A 17,812-nucleotide genomic window follows, 5' to 3' on the forward strand; every position below is an offset into this window, starting at 1 on the left:
GTTTTATTTTGAATTGCTTTAAAACCTGTTGAATATGCATCCTTACGTGACTCTATTTAAATCATTTCTTACTTCCTTACTTTATGTAAGTTAAATTTTATTAATTCATAATTAAACATGCCTATATATAATATAGGACCTGGAACAAATATTCATCATCCCAGACTATACCATACTGTACTAGTTCAGTAAATCAGATCGGTAATCATAAACTCCAGCCAGAAAAACATCAAAATTTCACAAATAGACTTCTAACTCTTGAAGAAGACAAGCAACTGGAATACTGCTGTCGTTGAAAATTCATCTCCATTACTTTCATCCATACATCTAGTATGATTACGAGTGCTATCGTACTCACTGATAATCAATGTAGAAACTGCCACAAATGTCTAATAACATAAGTTGACGAACTGAATCAACATTGTAAAATGAAACAAATACCAGATGAGTTGGAATTATTGTAGTATTGATGACAGTGAGAATGACTGGCCATTGAGAATCTAATTCGAAAAGAAATTATACATGTAGAATGCTAAAACTCAAGATCTAGATAAGATAAAGATTATCCAGCCACCGATCACGGTTACCGTGTAAACTCAAACTACTTAGTCTCCAAATACTAATTCGTTTCGACCCAGCAGTCGAGTACTTCGTAGACTGATCTCGTGTGTTGATTTGCGCTCCACCAGTTTTCTCCCAACTTGTTTCAGTCAGTATTGGACATCGAGGTAGGCGGTATCCTAGCACATATAATACAAACCTCAATCAGCTCATTCTATGAAGATCTACACAGATTCCTGACGTGCAACTTCAGTATTACTAATTCGGTTATTCCACAATTTTCTGGCAATGTCTCAGAGACACGTGTGGTCAACAGCTTATGCACGTACTTTTCTTTTAAAGCTATAAACTGCCACAGATTAGGCTACTTCTTTGTATACTTTATCTATCGTGGAAAACCTAGCTTTCTGAATCCCCGTGAAGATTTCATCGGATACCAACCAACCAGAACTGATATAACTTCCAAGAGAAGTATTTGACTCGTTGGAAACACGTTTTGAAGCAACATTTCTGTATTTTAAGGAATAATAATCCATCTTAGACATACTTGGACTGTTGTTTAAGGTATTTAAAAAATTCTGAATTCTGTCCGAGTGAGTTCTCAGGAAGAATACCAATCACTTAGTAGCTGGAAAAAAAGCGTAATTTTAGGACATCTGTGGGTTATTTAACGTAAACCATCATGTTGAGTGGTTTTTAAAATTGATTCATCAGGTGTTATTGACCCCCCCCCTTCTTCGCTTCAGATTGGTCACAGCTTTCTCATATTCGTTACAGTCAGGAGTTCATGCTGATCTGTCATTTAAGTTGTTTCATAATGGTGTCCCATTGAAATGTAGCTAAAGGCCATTTGATCTGTCCCTTATAATATTCTGCTTATTTTCTCAATCTCTTGAACTGTTAGTGGATCACCGTCCCATCTTTTACAAAGACAGTCTCATTAACAACTTGGGATTTACCGATTTAATAAAGAATTCTGCGATCCACTGGCTTCCTTAATCTCTCGGTTCATGTTACCAACAGACATTATTGCCGTTTCCATAGCGGACTTCAAATCATCTCAAGCTCCGTTTTATTCGCAGTCAGTCTCAATAGTTACTGACTATCTAGTACCTGTTTCCTTCATCGGTAAGCATCTCTGTCTAGTGGTACCTATCGCCTCTGCCTTTTTCATCTCTGGCCTTCGTTTTGTTACAGATATAAAATCTTCGCATATATTTGATGGTCAACGTTTACATAATTTTAAAGAAAGTGCTAACTTTGTATTGGGAATGGATAAATATTTGGCCGTATTCTTAGTCTTTCAGTTAGCATAAATTATTAACAACTCATTTCGTTGTATTCGTGGTAAAAAATTTTACTCGACTCAAACTAATGATCTATATACTAGGTTAACTTCTGTTGATAACACTATTACAAAACAAGACAATGATACCTGTATAGTTTAAACTTCATTTATTATAGTCTGTGTAGCTGTTGAGAAATGTGCTTACATTTATCCATATTGGTTTCTAAAAATTTTCGAATAAATAGATAAATATCTGTTTTGTAGACTGCTACTGTTAAAAATTGTATCAATGTCTGTATTTCAATATACCCTTGTTCTACATTAACGAGACTATTTTCGGATGTTTTTCCATCAGTTTGTAGTGTCGGTTATTGTGTTAAGCCCATATACCTTATTCTAGCTTCCGGACAGCCCATTCTACTTGAGTCACATTCTGACCTTGTTATTTATTCGCTTATCAATCTTGAGCATGTCCATACCATGATGCACAAGCTTTTCTGATTGCGCTGGCTTCGCTGGATTTGTTCGTCGGAAGTATAGAGTGCAGAAGTTCCTTCATCGACGTAGCTTGCTGCGTTGCGTTCGTCGTCGGCGGGCTCACCACTTTTGTGGGGCCCTTTACTTTGTCGTCATTTAGATAGGACGATGTTTGTTGACGGGCTCTCCACTTTATTGGCCCGTTGATCTGACTCCAGTTAGATCGTGTGAATTTTTGTTATCGCCTATCCTCGTATACAATCATCGACTTTAATCGCGTTAGTCAATAATGGATTTACATAAGTCAAATAACGAGAATGGACTTTTGAATACATATATTTTGTAGAGAGAAAAGAAACGACGCGGAGTGGAGATGGCTGGTATTTTGGTGGAGTTTTGTTCTCTGAGCTGGATGGTTTGGTCGTGGAGCTTTCATCGTTCTTCTGAACGATATCATCAGCACAAACTTCAGACAGAAGAAGATGGCTGGTAAGCCAACTCCCCATTTAACCAAGCGTTAATCAATATTTATAGTTATACAAAAGTAAGTTACAGACATGTGATGAGTAATGGGTTAAGAAATATGCACACACATACGCGTTCATATAAAAACAGTCAAGATTGATAAGCGATTAAATAACAAGGTCAGAATGTGACTCAAGTAGAACGAATAGAATGGGCTGTCTGAAAGCTAGAATAAGGTATGTGGACTTAACATAATAACCGACACTACAAGTTTATCACCTTTATTTGAAAGTAAATTATTCACTCACTATACTTATTCTTGCAATTAAAAATTCATTGATTGGTACTTGTATTTAATATGCGTCTATTAATTGTATCGAATTTTGACAAACTCAAGTGTTACTTTATCCAAGACACATTTTTTTTATAAATGATGATTGCTAATAATACAAGTAGACACACATCGTCATCGCCATCATTGGTCCCGCTGAGTAGAAAGAGATCTTTTGCTTGTCATAGTTTTTAGTTTAATTGGAATATCTGTTTTTATTGAAATATATGTATGTATGAAAGAATTACTGATTAGTGTACAGTAAATAAATCTATGTATAATGTGTAAATATTTGTAATAAATATACAATTATTTCTGAATATACATTATCTTTTATTGAACTTCCAACAATTGTACAATACTGCACTACATCTGCTTTCATCGTTTTATCTTTTTCGATAGATTGTGCAAATTTGTGTAGATTATTGAAATGCAATTGTAACTAACACTGAACAATACTAGATCCCTAATGTAATATTTTAATTTATCTCAACTATGTTTTATACATAGACCAAGTGTTGCCTGACTGTCTCATTATTATTAATATTAGTGGCTTTACTCAACATTATATTTTTGGTACAATATAGAATTCTCAGTACAAGGTTTTTTTGAAAAGTTTCTTTTACAAAAAATAAAAAAGTGAAAGAAACTGATAACTGCATACATAATATATACCCAAGTTAAGTAAATAAACTACCTGGAATGAAATGAAATGTTTTTTAAAGATTATTTGAATCTGTACAACTTACTAGTTAGAAACATGTTTAAGAATACAAGTTGTTGACTAGGTGAACTCTAACAACCTGTTCGTCACATAATATATTTGCTAGATAAAGTATTATAGAGCTATAATATCATTCCTTGCGTGCATAGATTCTAAAGTATTGACGTCTCGTTCTACTAGAAGATATACACGGCGAAAGATATGAGTGGAGATGGTTAGTATCAGATAAGATAACACCTGCCAGGAGTTCGCAAGATTCTGGATATCTATCCACAACCATATTATTAATGACCTCAAAAGATTCACCCTGCTTACCACCATCAGCGCTCTCTGCAATACAGCAATCTTTTCTCAAAAGGCTGAGAAGAAAAAGATGAAAAACTATAAAGAATAATAGGTAATGTGCAAGAATTGACAAATTGTAAGAGTAAATATCGAGTAATCGCAAAAGCATGCAGCCTCTTTATGTGGTAAGTCAAATGGGAAACTTTCTTTGATAGCAGCAAAACATGAGATGACCAAGAGAAATTAGAGGGAAAACTTGCGCCAAAGTAAATGACTTTTGACACTGTGTTTATCAATGAATCCCCAATAGTATAAGCTTTATGCGATTCCAACAGAGTGTTTAGGTATTGTTCATATCTCATGTTAAAGTTAACAGTTTGACGTTTAGACGGAAAAAGTGTGAGCTCATTGACAACAGACCACCATTCCATACAAGACAAGAACTCATTCATTTCCAGTAAATGTAAAGAGGTGGAAATCGGCATACGTACAGTGAGATAATCCGCATATCTCACAAACGTGTTTTCTGTAGAAGATGGGAGACCGTGCAAAAAGAAGAGAAAAGAAGAGGAAAAAGAACAGCAGTAAAGAGATCGAACACTTTTCTCCAAACACGGTGTACTGTTCTCTTCCAGACATGTAGGAACATAGCTAGTTGGTTATCCAGCTGCCAGTGTTGACGCTGATTAACTGGATAAGTAGTTGTCTTAGAATATAGTCAAAGGCAGAAATATAGTCTAGAAAATCTCATCGAACATACTTACCCTTTTCCAAGCTGAATACTATATTATGATACAGAACAACAACGTCATCCAGTGTGCTTCTTTTGAATTTGTAAGAAAACAAATACAAGTCAATGTGCTTTTTTTAATGTAGGTTGAAGTGGGAGTATCAATAATTTTCCATTGTTTTGAGAAAAGGTGAAGTTTTTGTTATAGTTCTAAATTTCACATTTTTATCGCCCTGATACTTTGTTAGGTATTGGGATTACTTATATCTTTTCCCACATTTTCTGTATGAGATTAGTTGAGAAGGATCTGTTTAAGATGCTCTTGAATGGATAATACAGAACATCAGCAAACGTTTTAGAAAGGAGGTTTGTAATTTCCACAGGTCCTAAACATTGGGAAGAGTTAAGTGACTAGAGACAGTTTCGGACGTCAGCTTTAGTGATGATTTAAACAGTACTATTCTTTAAGCCTGTGGATATAGGGAGCATGAAATCAGATGACTGACGTACAAAAGATTTATATAGGTCACAAATATTCAATTGGTTATCGCTCCTAATGTGCCTGTTACCTGTAAGTCCTTCAAACAGTTTCTACATACTTGAAGAGATTTTAAAAGATAGTAGTTTCTGAGTAAACATCATCAGTCATACATTAAGTATCACTTACTACCAGCTATTGAGCAAAGCAAACAATTTTATAAAGTTTTTATCATGTCATTACCTTAATACTTGTCTCGTTTTTCAACCTATTAATATTTTGCAGCATTTTTTTCTTAAACTTTAGAAACTCACCTATCCTACTAAAAAAGGGGGTAACAATCCTCCTGTCCTAGAATTTTTTTAAAACGTCTTGGTTTTTTTCTGAAATCAAATATGTATTTTTATTAGGTGCAAAGAGACACTTAAATGTATGTTATCTTCTTCGTCAAATTATCGAAATGAATGTGTTTTGAGGACATGAATCATGTTCATGTATGATCACTATGTCACTTAATTGGTGTAAGCATACCTTTTAGTGAAAATACGTATATTATTATATGTTGTACCAGTGGTATTTTCAATTAAATAACCGTGTCATAACGACTAATATTTCTGTTTATCGAATTTGTATGAAAAAAATGCAAGTTCCATCCAACCCCGTGTTAGTTTTTCTCACACAAATGTGTTTGCATAAGTATGAACCAATAAATAAGCCTTCGCATTCCAGTTGAGTGTTGTTAAATAAAGCATTATTGAATACAAAAATTACCAGATCGGTTTGATAATTTTCATGTTATTAATTATTTCGACGACAGGTTGGTATTTAACCTTGACCATTTTATTCTGTTAGTTTTCGACAGTTCTAAAATCTTTTTTAGTAATTAAATAAATCTCAGTGTATTTTCTATGTATTGGCGTAAAGTTTAATATCTTATAAATATCTTCATGCAGTTTCTTCATTAAATTCAACCTTTGGTTAAGAAAAAGTTGATGTGATTTTTCGAGGCAAGTACTATTGAAATGCACATGAAGAAACCGGTAAATATCGATTTTTATCACCTTGTTTGTTGATCAAGTTCAGTTACACAATAAAATCAACATCTTTCTGACAATTAACTTTGAAAGATACAGTTCATTTCTCTTTTTCTGTCAAAAATTCTGATTCAAGTAAAGACATCTTTAGTACCTGTTCCTTAATATTTCTCTGTTTTCTATGTATATGGCCTTTGGTAATACATGTTACCATTTCCTCGAATTATTGTTTGAGTAATATCTATGTTATCTTTAAGCTATCTAAAGCCAAGTAGTGATAAGAACGGTATGGTTGTTGTGTATCTTTTTACATTTTAATAAACAATTGAGTATATTGAGGCTTCCCACTGGTCCACGATACTTGCGAATTAAGGAGCGATTCACCTATTTTTATTTGTAAAGTGTTGTTGCGGACTTGATAACCGCAATTAGTACACTGCACTTCAACAATTACCCGTTATCACAGGAAAAAAGATGAAGTGTTGGAAAAACTTGATATTCTAGCAGAACATCTTGAATTTGTGCAAATGTATATATAGTAACGATAGCATGACCTTCAAGGATGCAGAAAATAAACGGACTAAAATTAGCGGCAAGCAATCAAAGGAGAACAGAGTTCATGCGTAAAATTGGATTGGAAGAAAATCATTTGTGGTTGAGTACTTTCCGAGTCAAGTTTATTAAATATTCCAGCTCGACAGGTTACAGAATACATTGAACTCTCCTTATTTGTTTAAAAAAGAATGTGTTCTTAAAACAGCTATAACATTACCTAGCATCCTGGTTAAGCTTAATCCCATCGGTTTCTTTCGGGTTTCGCAACAAATGTGAAAACGCCCGTTCAGAACACATCACTAATCCTAACTCATAACTAAATGTTCCCGGTAGAAAATTGGCGCTAATACTAGATGGAAAGGTCAGCTAATATTATATCATTGAATAGCTACTGAGGTTTCAGCGTAAGAATAATTAACTGATATTAAAGATGTTTTGTAGTACATAAAGTGAAGAATAGTCATTAACACCCCGAGATTTTGCATTAAGGAATGAATTTTAAAAATATGGTCCCTATCAGACCGACTGTGAGTTTTAATTTACATTTAATTTTCAAAAGAACTCAATATATATATACACTAGAAGAATGAATAGATTTTAGATTTTACAACATTTATACGTTTTTAGCATTCGACATTCAAGTGTCCCTGAAATGGATTAATCTAGCTGATTTAAAGATTTAACACTGTTTAAATCCAACTGTAGTTATTTTCAAAGTTTTCGTTTCGTTTTGTTATCACTTCAAATGATTTTCTTTTATCATTAGTTTCAAATCCTGCGGAATTTGATATATCATCAAATACACCAACTCCATCGGATTCAGCAAATTGCAACAGTACTTTATATCATAAACAAAATGTAGAAGTAACTTTAACGGAACCTGTTTCTTTCTCATTGGTAACTGCATCCACACTATCTGTAAGTCGCTTTTTTAATGTATATTTACAGGATTTTTAGAACTGAAAATATCTGTATAAAAGTTCTAAAATTCCGTACACATTACATATTACAGAGTCTCATTGATTTTAATTAAAATTGACATTTTATTTCACGGCGTCTCATCAACTGTAGACAATCCAATTTACAACTGGTCAATCAATCCCAAAATCGCGAAACTGAAATTTAAAGATCATAAAGAGAAAACATGAAATCAAATTATGAATCACTAGTTGTGACAATTTTTGACTAACCGGGCAATTAGAATAACCTACAACTTGAAACGGTACTCCTTCAGCATATCATCTGTGAAGTAACTAAGTAGGTTAAATCATATGATTGGAAGTTTCACAGCTGTACTTTTTGAACTTGTAGTCATTTTATTAGGCTTGATAATTATTTCCAGATTAGTTTTAATCATCACACTGATATGTAACCATTAAAGGTTTGAGCATGTTATTCTTTATCGTATGGTGACCGGTTCAGTAAAATTGTGTAAACCACAAAGCTTTGGAAATAACAAACCATTAAGACATTTCGGAACTTTTGTGTGCGTTATATAACAAGATACATCACTTATAAGCTGTAGAATGTTGAATTTGTACAGCAAATTAGAAACATCATAGTGTTTTTGGAAGTTAAACCCGTCTTATTACCTCCTTGACTTTTAGCCAAGCATTCAAATGACCCATCAAATACAACCAACTGTTTCTGTTTTGGAGGATATTAAGCCTACTGGTTTTATACATAAGAAAATAACTCGTCCAGAACACTTTGCTGTGAACAGATCACTTGGACAAGAGGTAACATATGTTTCAAAAATTGTTGGAGATTCCCCCACATCAACACCTACATTTCTAGGTGAAACGACTTCGCATCTTTCGTCGTTACCCAAAACAAGACATGTATCAAAGCAGAGAACATTCCATATTCATCCCAAACTGCCTGAAACATGGGATGATATTCCCTCTCATATATCTGGTATTCGAGGTTCATTTCCCGCAAACTATAAACAGAATTCAGTGTTCAATGTTCCTCCACAATCTTACCCTCTATATACTACAGATTTGTGTAAATCGAAACAACTAGATTCCTTCCGACCCCATGTCCCTCCACGGCCTATTCCTAAAGTAACTCGTGCTGCACCCCAGTTTAGTGGATTCACTACGACTGTTGAATCTGAATCACGTCCATCCATCTTCAGTTCAAGTAACCAAACGATTCCAGTTAAGTCCGATTCACTTTCCGATACAACAAAAAGCAAGTCCCTACGTGTCTCAGAATCCGATATTTATGTCAACACTTCGAACATTCGTTCTTCACCACAACCTGATGCATTGATACCGATGACTAAAATTAAACAGCTACCTCAAGGTTCACTGAATGGTGATGATAAACAAAGCATCACCAAAAATTTTGTTAATGATCACGGTTTTGAAAGATCATCTGTTAAATATGCTTTGAGGTAAGCTCAATATAAGTTTGTTAAATGTATGTGGGGTGTCAGTTAGTGTAACCAGTACATTTTGTCGTATATTTGTATCCCAGAAGTTAGCTTATCTGTATTCTTGTATGTCTTTGTTGTCAGAGATAGAATCTGTAGTCTCATTGTAATATTTTATTAGCGAAATCCATATAGAACAAATTATTTTTTTTAACCAGACCTTAGTCACTTTTCAGTAGTTTCAGTTATCTGTTTATTAATCTTACTGACTTAAATATTAGGCTGTTTACTGCGCTAATTATTTAGTCATACATAACCTTGGTAGCGTCATTTCTAAAGAGGTCCAGTTACACATAGGGTCATAAATGTATCGACTTAATACTAACTGCAAGTAGATGTTTAAACGTAAAAACTAGAGCCAAGTACCCAAACCACCGCTACTGAATAGCACAATATTGTTAATCATATAGTCATCCGATGAATGCATATATATGTAAGGCCGTCGTCACATAAGAGTAATTTGTCTAGAATGCTAACTGTTAGCATCTCACTTCTGGCTATATATATATATATATATATATATATATATATATATATATATATATATATATATATATATATATATATATATCACACGAAATTGTTTGATTGATCGGAAAGAAAAAAATCGAATTGATTTTTCACTCAATACAATTATAACGCTGTTGCTTTTTCCCTTGTAATTGCAGGTCTTCTGATGAAACTGAGAAATTTCCACTGCCAGCACATCAAGTTTGCGAAAATTCGGAGGTTGAAGTACCACCAATTCCCCCTCGGACGCCACGCGTGCGAATAGTCGATATTAATCAATTATGCGCAGCGTGTAATTCCAAACTAGGTAATCTCAATAAACCGATATATTTAGTTCATATGCTTAACAATTTATCTATTACATTTTAGAATCATTAATAGTTTTATGCCATCACATAAACCTGACAGTGCTTAGTTATGAGCTAAAATAATAAAGATAGAATAACTTTTATTTGTAGCTTGGACAAGCTTACCAGTTGTAGTGAGCTACTTTCCTGAGGATCACTTATTTACTGGTACATTTTCCCACAACTCTTGCAACTAAAATATTTGCCGGTCACCCTACTTTATATCCTGTGTAACACTTGTTTGTTTTGTCTGCACAAATCCTGCATTTACAAGAACTCAAGAATTTTCCATAGTATTTGAACCAAGTGGTTTACTAGTGGTTAAAAGACTCGAAGACTGCTAATCACCTGGTTTGACCCTCTTTTTAGTTGCTTTGTTTTGAGGACCTCAGTAATTGTACGAGATTTATGTTGAGTCAAATAAAAAGTTCGTTTAGAAATAACTACTAATATATGATTACTATATGGAAACTAGATGATGAAAATAGTCTGAACAATGATCGACTGTTAAGCCAAAAAATTAAGAGCAGACCTGACAGTTTGAGAAAACTTCATGCGCACTTTCAATCTCTACGAATAACAACCTTACACTTGGCCTGTAAGATTCGATTACTATGGATTCTTAAGCTTTTATCAAAATGTATGCGTTAAGATTTATCCTCAATTATATTTGGTACCAAACTTCAGGTTTTCGTAAAGATTTAAAACATTTATAGGGACATATTTCAACACCCTTCATTTGAGACTCCTGTGTTTAAAATTAAGAAACCTAACTACATTTTAAATCTCAAAACTCTATCTCCGTAAATGCTTTTCTTTTCGAACGATGTTCGTTTTTTGTTCTAGATTGTCGACAGATGCAACCTTTGTAATTTGAGTATTTCGAACCAAACGTAATAGCCTCGCGGTCTTTGTTTATTTGTTGCCACTCAAAAATGAGGTTTGTCATCTAGAATAAACACTTCTAGTCTCCTATTTTAGTATGCATAATAGAGATGTTGATGCCGGAGAAATCAAGCCATAACTAACCCCTGTATTACTTAATGACATACAAAAGTCCGTTGTTACATTAAGGTTCTTTGTGTTCGTCAGACTCCATACATTCCTAACTGCCGCAAAATATTTAACAGCAACTACAGTACAGATACTAACGTTAGAGATCCCAGCTAGGTTTCAGTTTTTCGAGTTATCCATAGCTATTATAAACATCCACAGTTTAGTTTGTGTATAAATTAACAGTCTCTTTCATCGCAGATCGATTAAAATGATTTACTTCGTTTACTTTTTACACAGATTCTGAGGACTCAATGGTTATTGAATCCTTAAATCTATACTATCATTTACCATGTTTTGTATGTGCAAGATGTGGAATTGCGTTAGGCGATGGTCTATCAGACGTGGAAGTTCGTGTTCGGCGTAACTTGCTTTACTGTTCACATTGTCATTCCAAGAATCTCACTGTATCGAATTATAACAAGAATGAATGTCATCCAACGATGCAAAGTGTGCAACCTAGTTCTCAACCACTAAAACCCACTGATAAACGACACCGAAACGGTTCAGAACAGCAGTTAAATAAAGTAAGACTAGATAACATTGATTAAAATTTAAATGACATTATTATTCACCGAACCTACAATATGACTGTTATATAAGTTCTAAACTTTAGGCATTATTAAAGCATATTCACATAAGAGCAGCTTATTTTTGATATCATGACCGTAAACTAACCGATAAGAAGAAACCCAAGTCGCTGAAAGTTGGTTAGACTTATTAGGATAGCTGGAATTCCATTGTCTATATTAAGAAAATACACACATTCACTATGTAATGGGAATACGAAAATTGCAAGTAAGATTTAAGAAACATATTATTCAGTATACTAGTCACAGAGACGAATGACTTGTTAAGTTATTCAGACGTTTCAAAAGAAGCTTAAGTTGGAGACAAATTTTTTAACTGATAAATTATAACAGCTACCAACGCTGCATCAAAACCTTACGTTTCCCTGGTTATCAGACCAATTTTCGGAATTTCACTGAATGATGCACGGTTAACATGTCCACTATAAGTGTTACTTCTAACCTTTGTAAGTCTTTAGGTGTAAATATCAGAGGAGTCTATTTATAATGTAAATTCTATCCCCTCTCACTTAATTTGCGATATTATCCGCTCGATATCGATTTGCGAAAAGAAAAACGGTCGCAGTGACATCAGACAGAATATTAATCATTGAGTAGTGATCAATTGCATATTTATTTTGTTCCTTAGTCCTGGTCGAACTATATCGATCAAGTTGCAATACAGCCACTGGTTTAAGCCCTTCAAATGACTCAATGGTAAGGTCTCAAGTTGTAGAACTAGGTGACGCGGGTTTGAATCCCGCAAGGAGCACCAGTTCCCTTGAGTACAAGCGCAAACTAATTTCGGGGTTTCCTGTCGACTACCTACAACCCCTTGACTTCAGAACATTGAACTGACTCGCAAAAGAGTTTAAATATAGTACGCTAGTTTAAACCATATTTTAACCATCACCCTTTAAAATCCACAAGTTTTACACGAATTATACGGGAAAAATACTTGACTAGTCGTCAGCTTTCATCTAAATGTAAACTATTTTAGATTGAAACCCTGTGGTTATAAAAACAAGTTTTCTTAGCAATTTATAAATTTTCAGTTGATTTTCATAAGAATAACTTTTTTGTTGATTCTGGAGCGATTTGACTGCGTCATTCCAAGAAATGGATGTAACCTTACTGCCAAAACACAAATTAGTTGGCTTTCGTAAATTTCAACACAACAGTGTTATTCCTGCACTGATTTACATACAAGAAATTAATGGAAGATAAACACAATAATATCATGAAGTTAAAATCTCTATTTATTTATTTCAGCATCACGTTCTGTAAACTGCCTTCGTTTTTCCTTTGTTTTAATCAAAAGAACACAATTTCTCAATACTGTGCACTATGACTGACGATTCGAGCTTAATAACTGTGATTTCGACGAGTTCAAACCGGAAATTTAGATCACCAACAGGCTTCGTAAGATGATTCCTACTTAATCATAAATTTGAGCTATAACATGCACTTTTATCTTTCATAAAAACTGAAGCTACAATTTTGTACGCATAATTTTATTTTGCTTGGCGATATCCTCTTATTTTGCTACTATTACTTTCACAATTGATTCGTTAGTTGTCCTCTAGAATATCATTTATATATTATCATCTAATTTTCTCTATATGCGACTCTATCGTCACACTTATGTACAATCCTTTTAAAAATATCGTACTTTAAACTGTATAATCGGAATATGTCCAAGATATCTTAAAATACTACTAGTGTGTGTTTATAGTAGCATTGAAACATCAAAGTGAAGATATACGACAAAAAACTAATGCTTTTTAATCTATGAAACTTTTTGATGATTGGAATATGTTTGTCATTCAAAGTTTACAAGTTATTTCGTTCTTTAAGTGGGGCCCAAAAGTAAGGTGAACGAGATTTTTGACTTCTCCTGAATGAATAAAGAATACATATCGTGTAGTATACTAACATACCTAGGTCGAAAATGAAACCATGGAACACCGAAAGCTTTTGAAAGTTCTACTACAGTAGGCTCTGTAGAATTTTTGATGATTGTATCGGGTACATTGATTTTTAGAGGAGAAGCTGGAGTACGTAGCGATTTAATGTTATGTGAAATAGGCTAAAAAATGATAGGCTAAGAAAACCTACTTTAGTACACTCATAAGGAACTTTTCTGACTGGATGCCAACAAACGACGACTGCTCCATCGGGAGAAAGAGTTATAGCTGACTCACCACTTTAAAGTGATTTCAATAAAAATAAAAATACCTTTCCACCAATTCTTTCGACAACCTATAAGCACGGGTTGCATTGATTTGAAATGATCTAGAAAAAACATATGGGCTAACATTAAATTAATTGTGAATACGTGACATAAAAATACTCAGTTACCAATAAATAATGCTGTTTATTTACTTACTGGAATATAGCCTACATCTATGGTGTGAAGTCCAATGATACAATTTAGTCCCATGAACCTTAGAAAGTTAGGCTCGAGTATGCAATCCATCGGTTGGAAACAATGCTCAAAACTATTGAGCAACATCACCATGCATATTTAGTGACAAAATAGTTTTAGTGATCATTGTTCCACCTACAAGGTGGTACAATAAGGTTCGTACTTGTTGTAACGAATGAAGTAGCACATAATAGATGTAGCTCACAACTTAATGGATATAATGTTTTTCCTTCGTACAGAACTCAAGTTGCTTTAAACAATTTTTTGTTACATCAGACATCGATGTACTCCTATGGATCATCTGCACTGCAGTTTTCTCGATTTTAATGCACGCCTACACTATAGTCTAAACGCTTACAGATGGATCACTCACTAACCAACAGACGATTATTAGCTCGATCAACGTAAAGAAAGAATCTCTGAGAATGAACTGTAAGAATAAAATACACATCGAAATTTGGCGCTCGTGTATTCTGAGACAAAACTCCACTCAAATACTCTTGATTTGCCTTTCACTTAGATGAGAGAGATATGTAATAAAAAACAACACAACCCACAATAATAGCTTTGGATGTCCATCAATTCTCCAAACTTTTGGAAGACATCTGCAGTTGGATTTGCTATCAAATTATGTAGTGTACAGCATCAAAAGCTGATTGTCTGTGTCAGTACTTATTAGAAGACTTATGCTGCATGTTCTGCTCAATTATATGGTTTCGGAGGAAATACTTGAAAAATTCGTGGCAGAACTGTAGTGTTGGGATGAGACAAACTTTAAGCCCTTTATAAAAGTCCTGAGAAATTTACGATCTTTTTCAAACAGGAAATAAAAGTATGTATAAGTACAGCGTGTGGAAAATTAATTCTACCAGCATTTGTGTGTAGGTTTCAAACTAAATTGATAAACTAAAAGCTGGGATGAAAGCCATTTTACTTTCGCAAGAAGACTTTAAATCACAAAATGAAAAGAAGTCTCACAGACCACATTTATTAATATCTTCCTAAAAACTAGTTAATTTATAAGAGCCTAACAGCTTTCTACCTTTAGATAGACTTTATTTAAACAATATTGAAAAACTGTCTTAAATGGGACAAAAGCAAAGCAAGCAGCAGTCTGTAGTATCTATTTGTACGGGTACAAATCATTTGGACAGGCAGTTTTCGCTATTCTTATTTCTAGCACATTAGGTCTTCCCATAGTTTCGAAGTGCAATAATATGGACTCATGTTTCTTTCTAATCTACCAAGATGAAAGTCTACAACTTACCTACAAATGAATGTTTTCGATATCAGCATTTCAAAAAAAACTACCCTTTGTTAGACTAGGCAGCTAAAACGAAGAAAAAGGTAGGACTAGTCATTACAAAAAAATACTGCACATTAAAATTTATTGGAATACATTTCATTCCATAAGCAAGCAAAATGTAAGCACCCAATACATCAATTTTCAGTAAAACTTCAAGATAGTAAAATATACACATATGTGTTGCCCTACTACCTTTTTAACTGGGGATTTAGCTGTTTGGACACTTATCTGTTATTATCATTTGTGAGCATCACTCGACTAAATATCGGTAACTGCTCCCACCACTACAAATCAAATATAGTGAGGCCACAACTTATGAACAATCTTCGAGTAACGCTGAAGTGACCTTAAGGCAACTCACCTACTTACTAGGGTTATAAATTAGTAGTACGATTTAGAGTTGGAATTCGGGGTGGGGAATTAGATAAAGTTTCCATCACGAAATGACATCAGGCATAATCCCAAAATGCAGTTTAATTATATAGATGGATGGTTTTCACGCCGGAATCCGAAACTTGCTATCCTTAATTCCATTGTTTTGTTCATGAATGGTAGTCTCGTCAGAAATGGTAAATGTGAAGTCTAGTATGGCGTCTTATAGTAGACCAAACTCACATCACTGCAGCTATGAAAAGAATACTAACAGACGGCAATATAAAAGCAACAGAAAGCGAATCAAATTAAAAAAGATGAGAAGCGCAGAGAGTAACACGAAACAGATTGTTGCACAGATTTTCTCATTGAGTAAGCATGCATATTACTTGCTCAAGAAGTGATGTTAGTAAAAGCGAATACTCTCCCAAGTTCAAATTACCAATACGTTGACCAAGGCCTCAATAAATCTAAGCGCTTTGGATCACTATTTCTTCCTTTTTATTTGTTTGTTATAGTTTTTTTATTTTGAGAAGTTAGATAATTCAACTGTTAACATTGTAACCCTACTACAGGTTAACATTGAACAACAGAATAGCAGCTTGATGACATTTTAACTATCTCTTTATGATCGTCTAATTCTTATATTCCTTTGTACATATATATCTTCGGCTCGTATTTGTGAGTATCAACCCTGTTACTCATTACTATTCTTAATTCAGCAATGAATTTTTGTATTAATTACTCCAGCTTCAAAAGTACCAACATAATTCCAGTACCGTTGTATATATAAAAACTAACTTAGACAACTTATGTACAGATTCCCAGAAACTATTTGTTACGTATTACAGATTGTTGACATGTTAAACGTAGGATGTCTAACCTTGAGATACGGGATAGATTTGGACTAGCCGCTTCCCAATATATCCAATGTCTTTGTGGCGAGCTCGTACAAACTGATTGATATTACTCAATTGGTACTGTGTACGAAGATAAAATTGAACAAATAAGTTGAAGAAAGAAGATGATAATAAGAAAGTTAGAGCGTAGTTTCTGAAATGCGGCGATGATGGCCGTGGCAATTTGTAAACGTGCGTCAAACACAGCCGGTTCAAGAGAGAAATTGTAATCCATTGGTGAGTGCGTGTTCGTCAAAACTTCTCTTGAAGCTATCAACTGATGGAGCTATGGTCACTAAAATTAGCTTATTCATGTAGACCTGATCGACTTTCGAATGTAGTTTCTACTGAATCTAGTTTAACTCATCATGACAGAAAGTCATAGTCGGAGATTTATTAATTATTTTGCGGTGGACTAAGCTGTTAGACACTATAGAAAGGCATTCCACGGGGATACACTGCTCACAGCATGAAACTTCATTTAAAAATTGCTGAGAGTACTATAAAGGAATATAGGATAATTGATTGTATTATGAATACATCAATTACGGAAACTACTGAAATCTTATCACATGTTTACTAACATATTTGTTGCACCTAGAAAAGCCAACATACTTTCTTCAAGAGTGGCTGAACTCATTTTAGTTAGGGTACATTTACATTTACAGAGTTCAAAGGCATAATTGGGAGTTCGTCGATATGTTGGCAAGTATGTGATTTATAATAACCAGCTGTTTCTATAAATGCACAGCACAGCGCTCCCAATATTTGTCTGGTGCTGACGCTTGACCGAGCGAACTCATCAAAGGTTTGTTCAGTGTATCGGCATCAATATTCAATGCTTACAGAATTGTTTATTTTAGGGCTTCATTTAATGCTACGCTATTAATATTGCTCTAAAAAGAATTCATCAGTAAAGCCAATGATCATGATGCAACCTCGAATTACGCAGAGCTACTA

General features: G+C 34.1%; 1 protein-coding gene across 1 annotated transcript in view; it reads left to right on the forward strand.

Annotated features, from left to right (window-relative positions):
* LIMCH1_2 (LIM and calponin domains-containing protein 1) overlaps positions 1 to 17,285 on the forward strand; it is a 48,239-nt gene extending 30,954 nt beyond the window's left edge. The window contains exons 11-16 of the mRNA XM_051216097.1: positions 7,695 to 7,846; positions 8,536 to 9,329; positions 10,037 to 10,185; positions 11,519 to 11,805; positions 13,120 to 13,752; positions 13,788 to 17,285. Of these exons, the coding sequence (XP_051066650.1) occupies positions 7,695 to 7,846; positions 8,536 to 9,329; positions 10,037 to 10,185; positions 11,519 to 11,805; positions 13,120 to 13,134 (1,397 nt within the window). The 3' untranslated portion in view covers positions 13,135 to 13,752; positions 13,788 to 17,285. The remainder of the gene's footprint in view (positions 1 to 7,694; positions 7,847 to 8,535; positions 9,330 to 10,036; positions 10,186 to 11,518; positions 11,806 to 13,119; positions 13,753 to 13,787) is intronic.
* Positions 17,286 to 17,812: the final 527 nt, after the last annotated feature.

Source organism: Schistosoma haematobium, chromosome 4, assembly GCF_000699445.3.
Source record: "Schistosoma haematobium chromosome 4, whole genome shotgun sequence".
Lineage (NCBI taxonomy): Eukaryota > Metazoa > Platyhelminthes > Trematoda > Strigeidida > Schistosomatidae > Schistosoma > Schistosoma haematobium.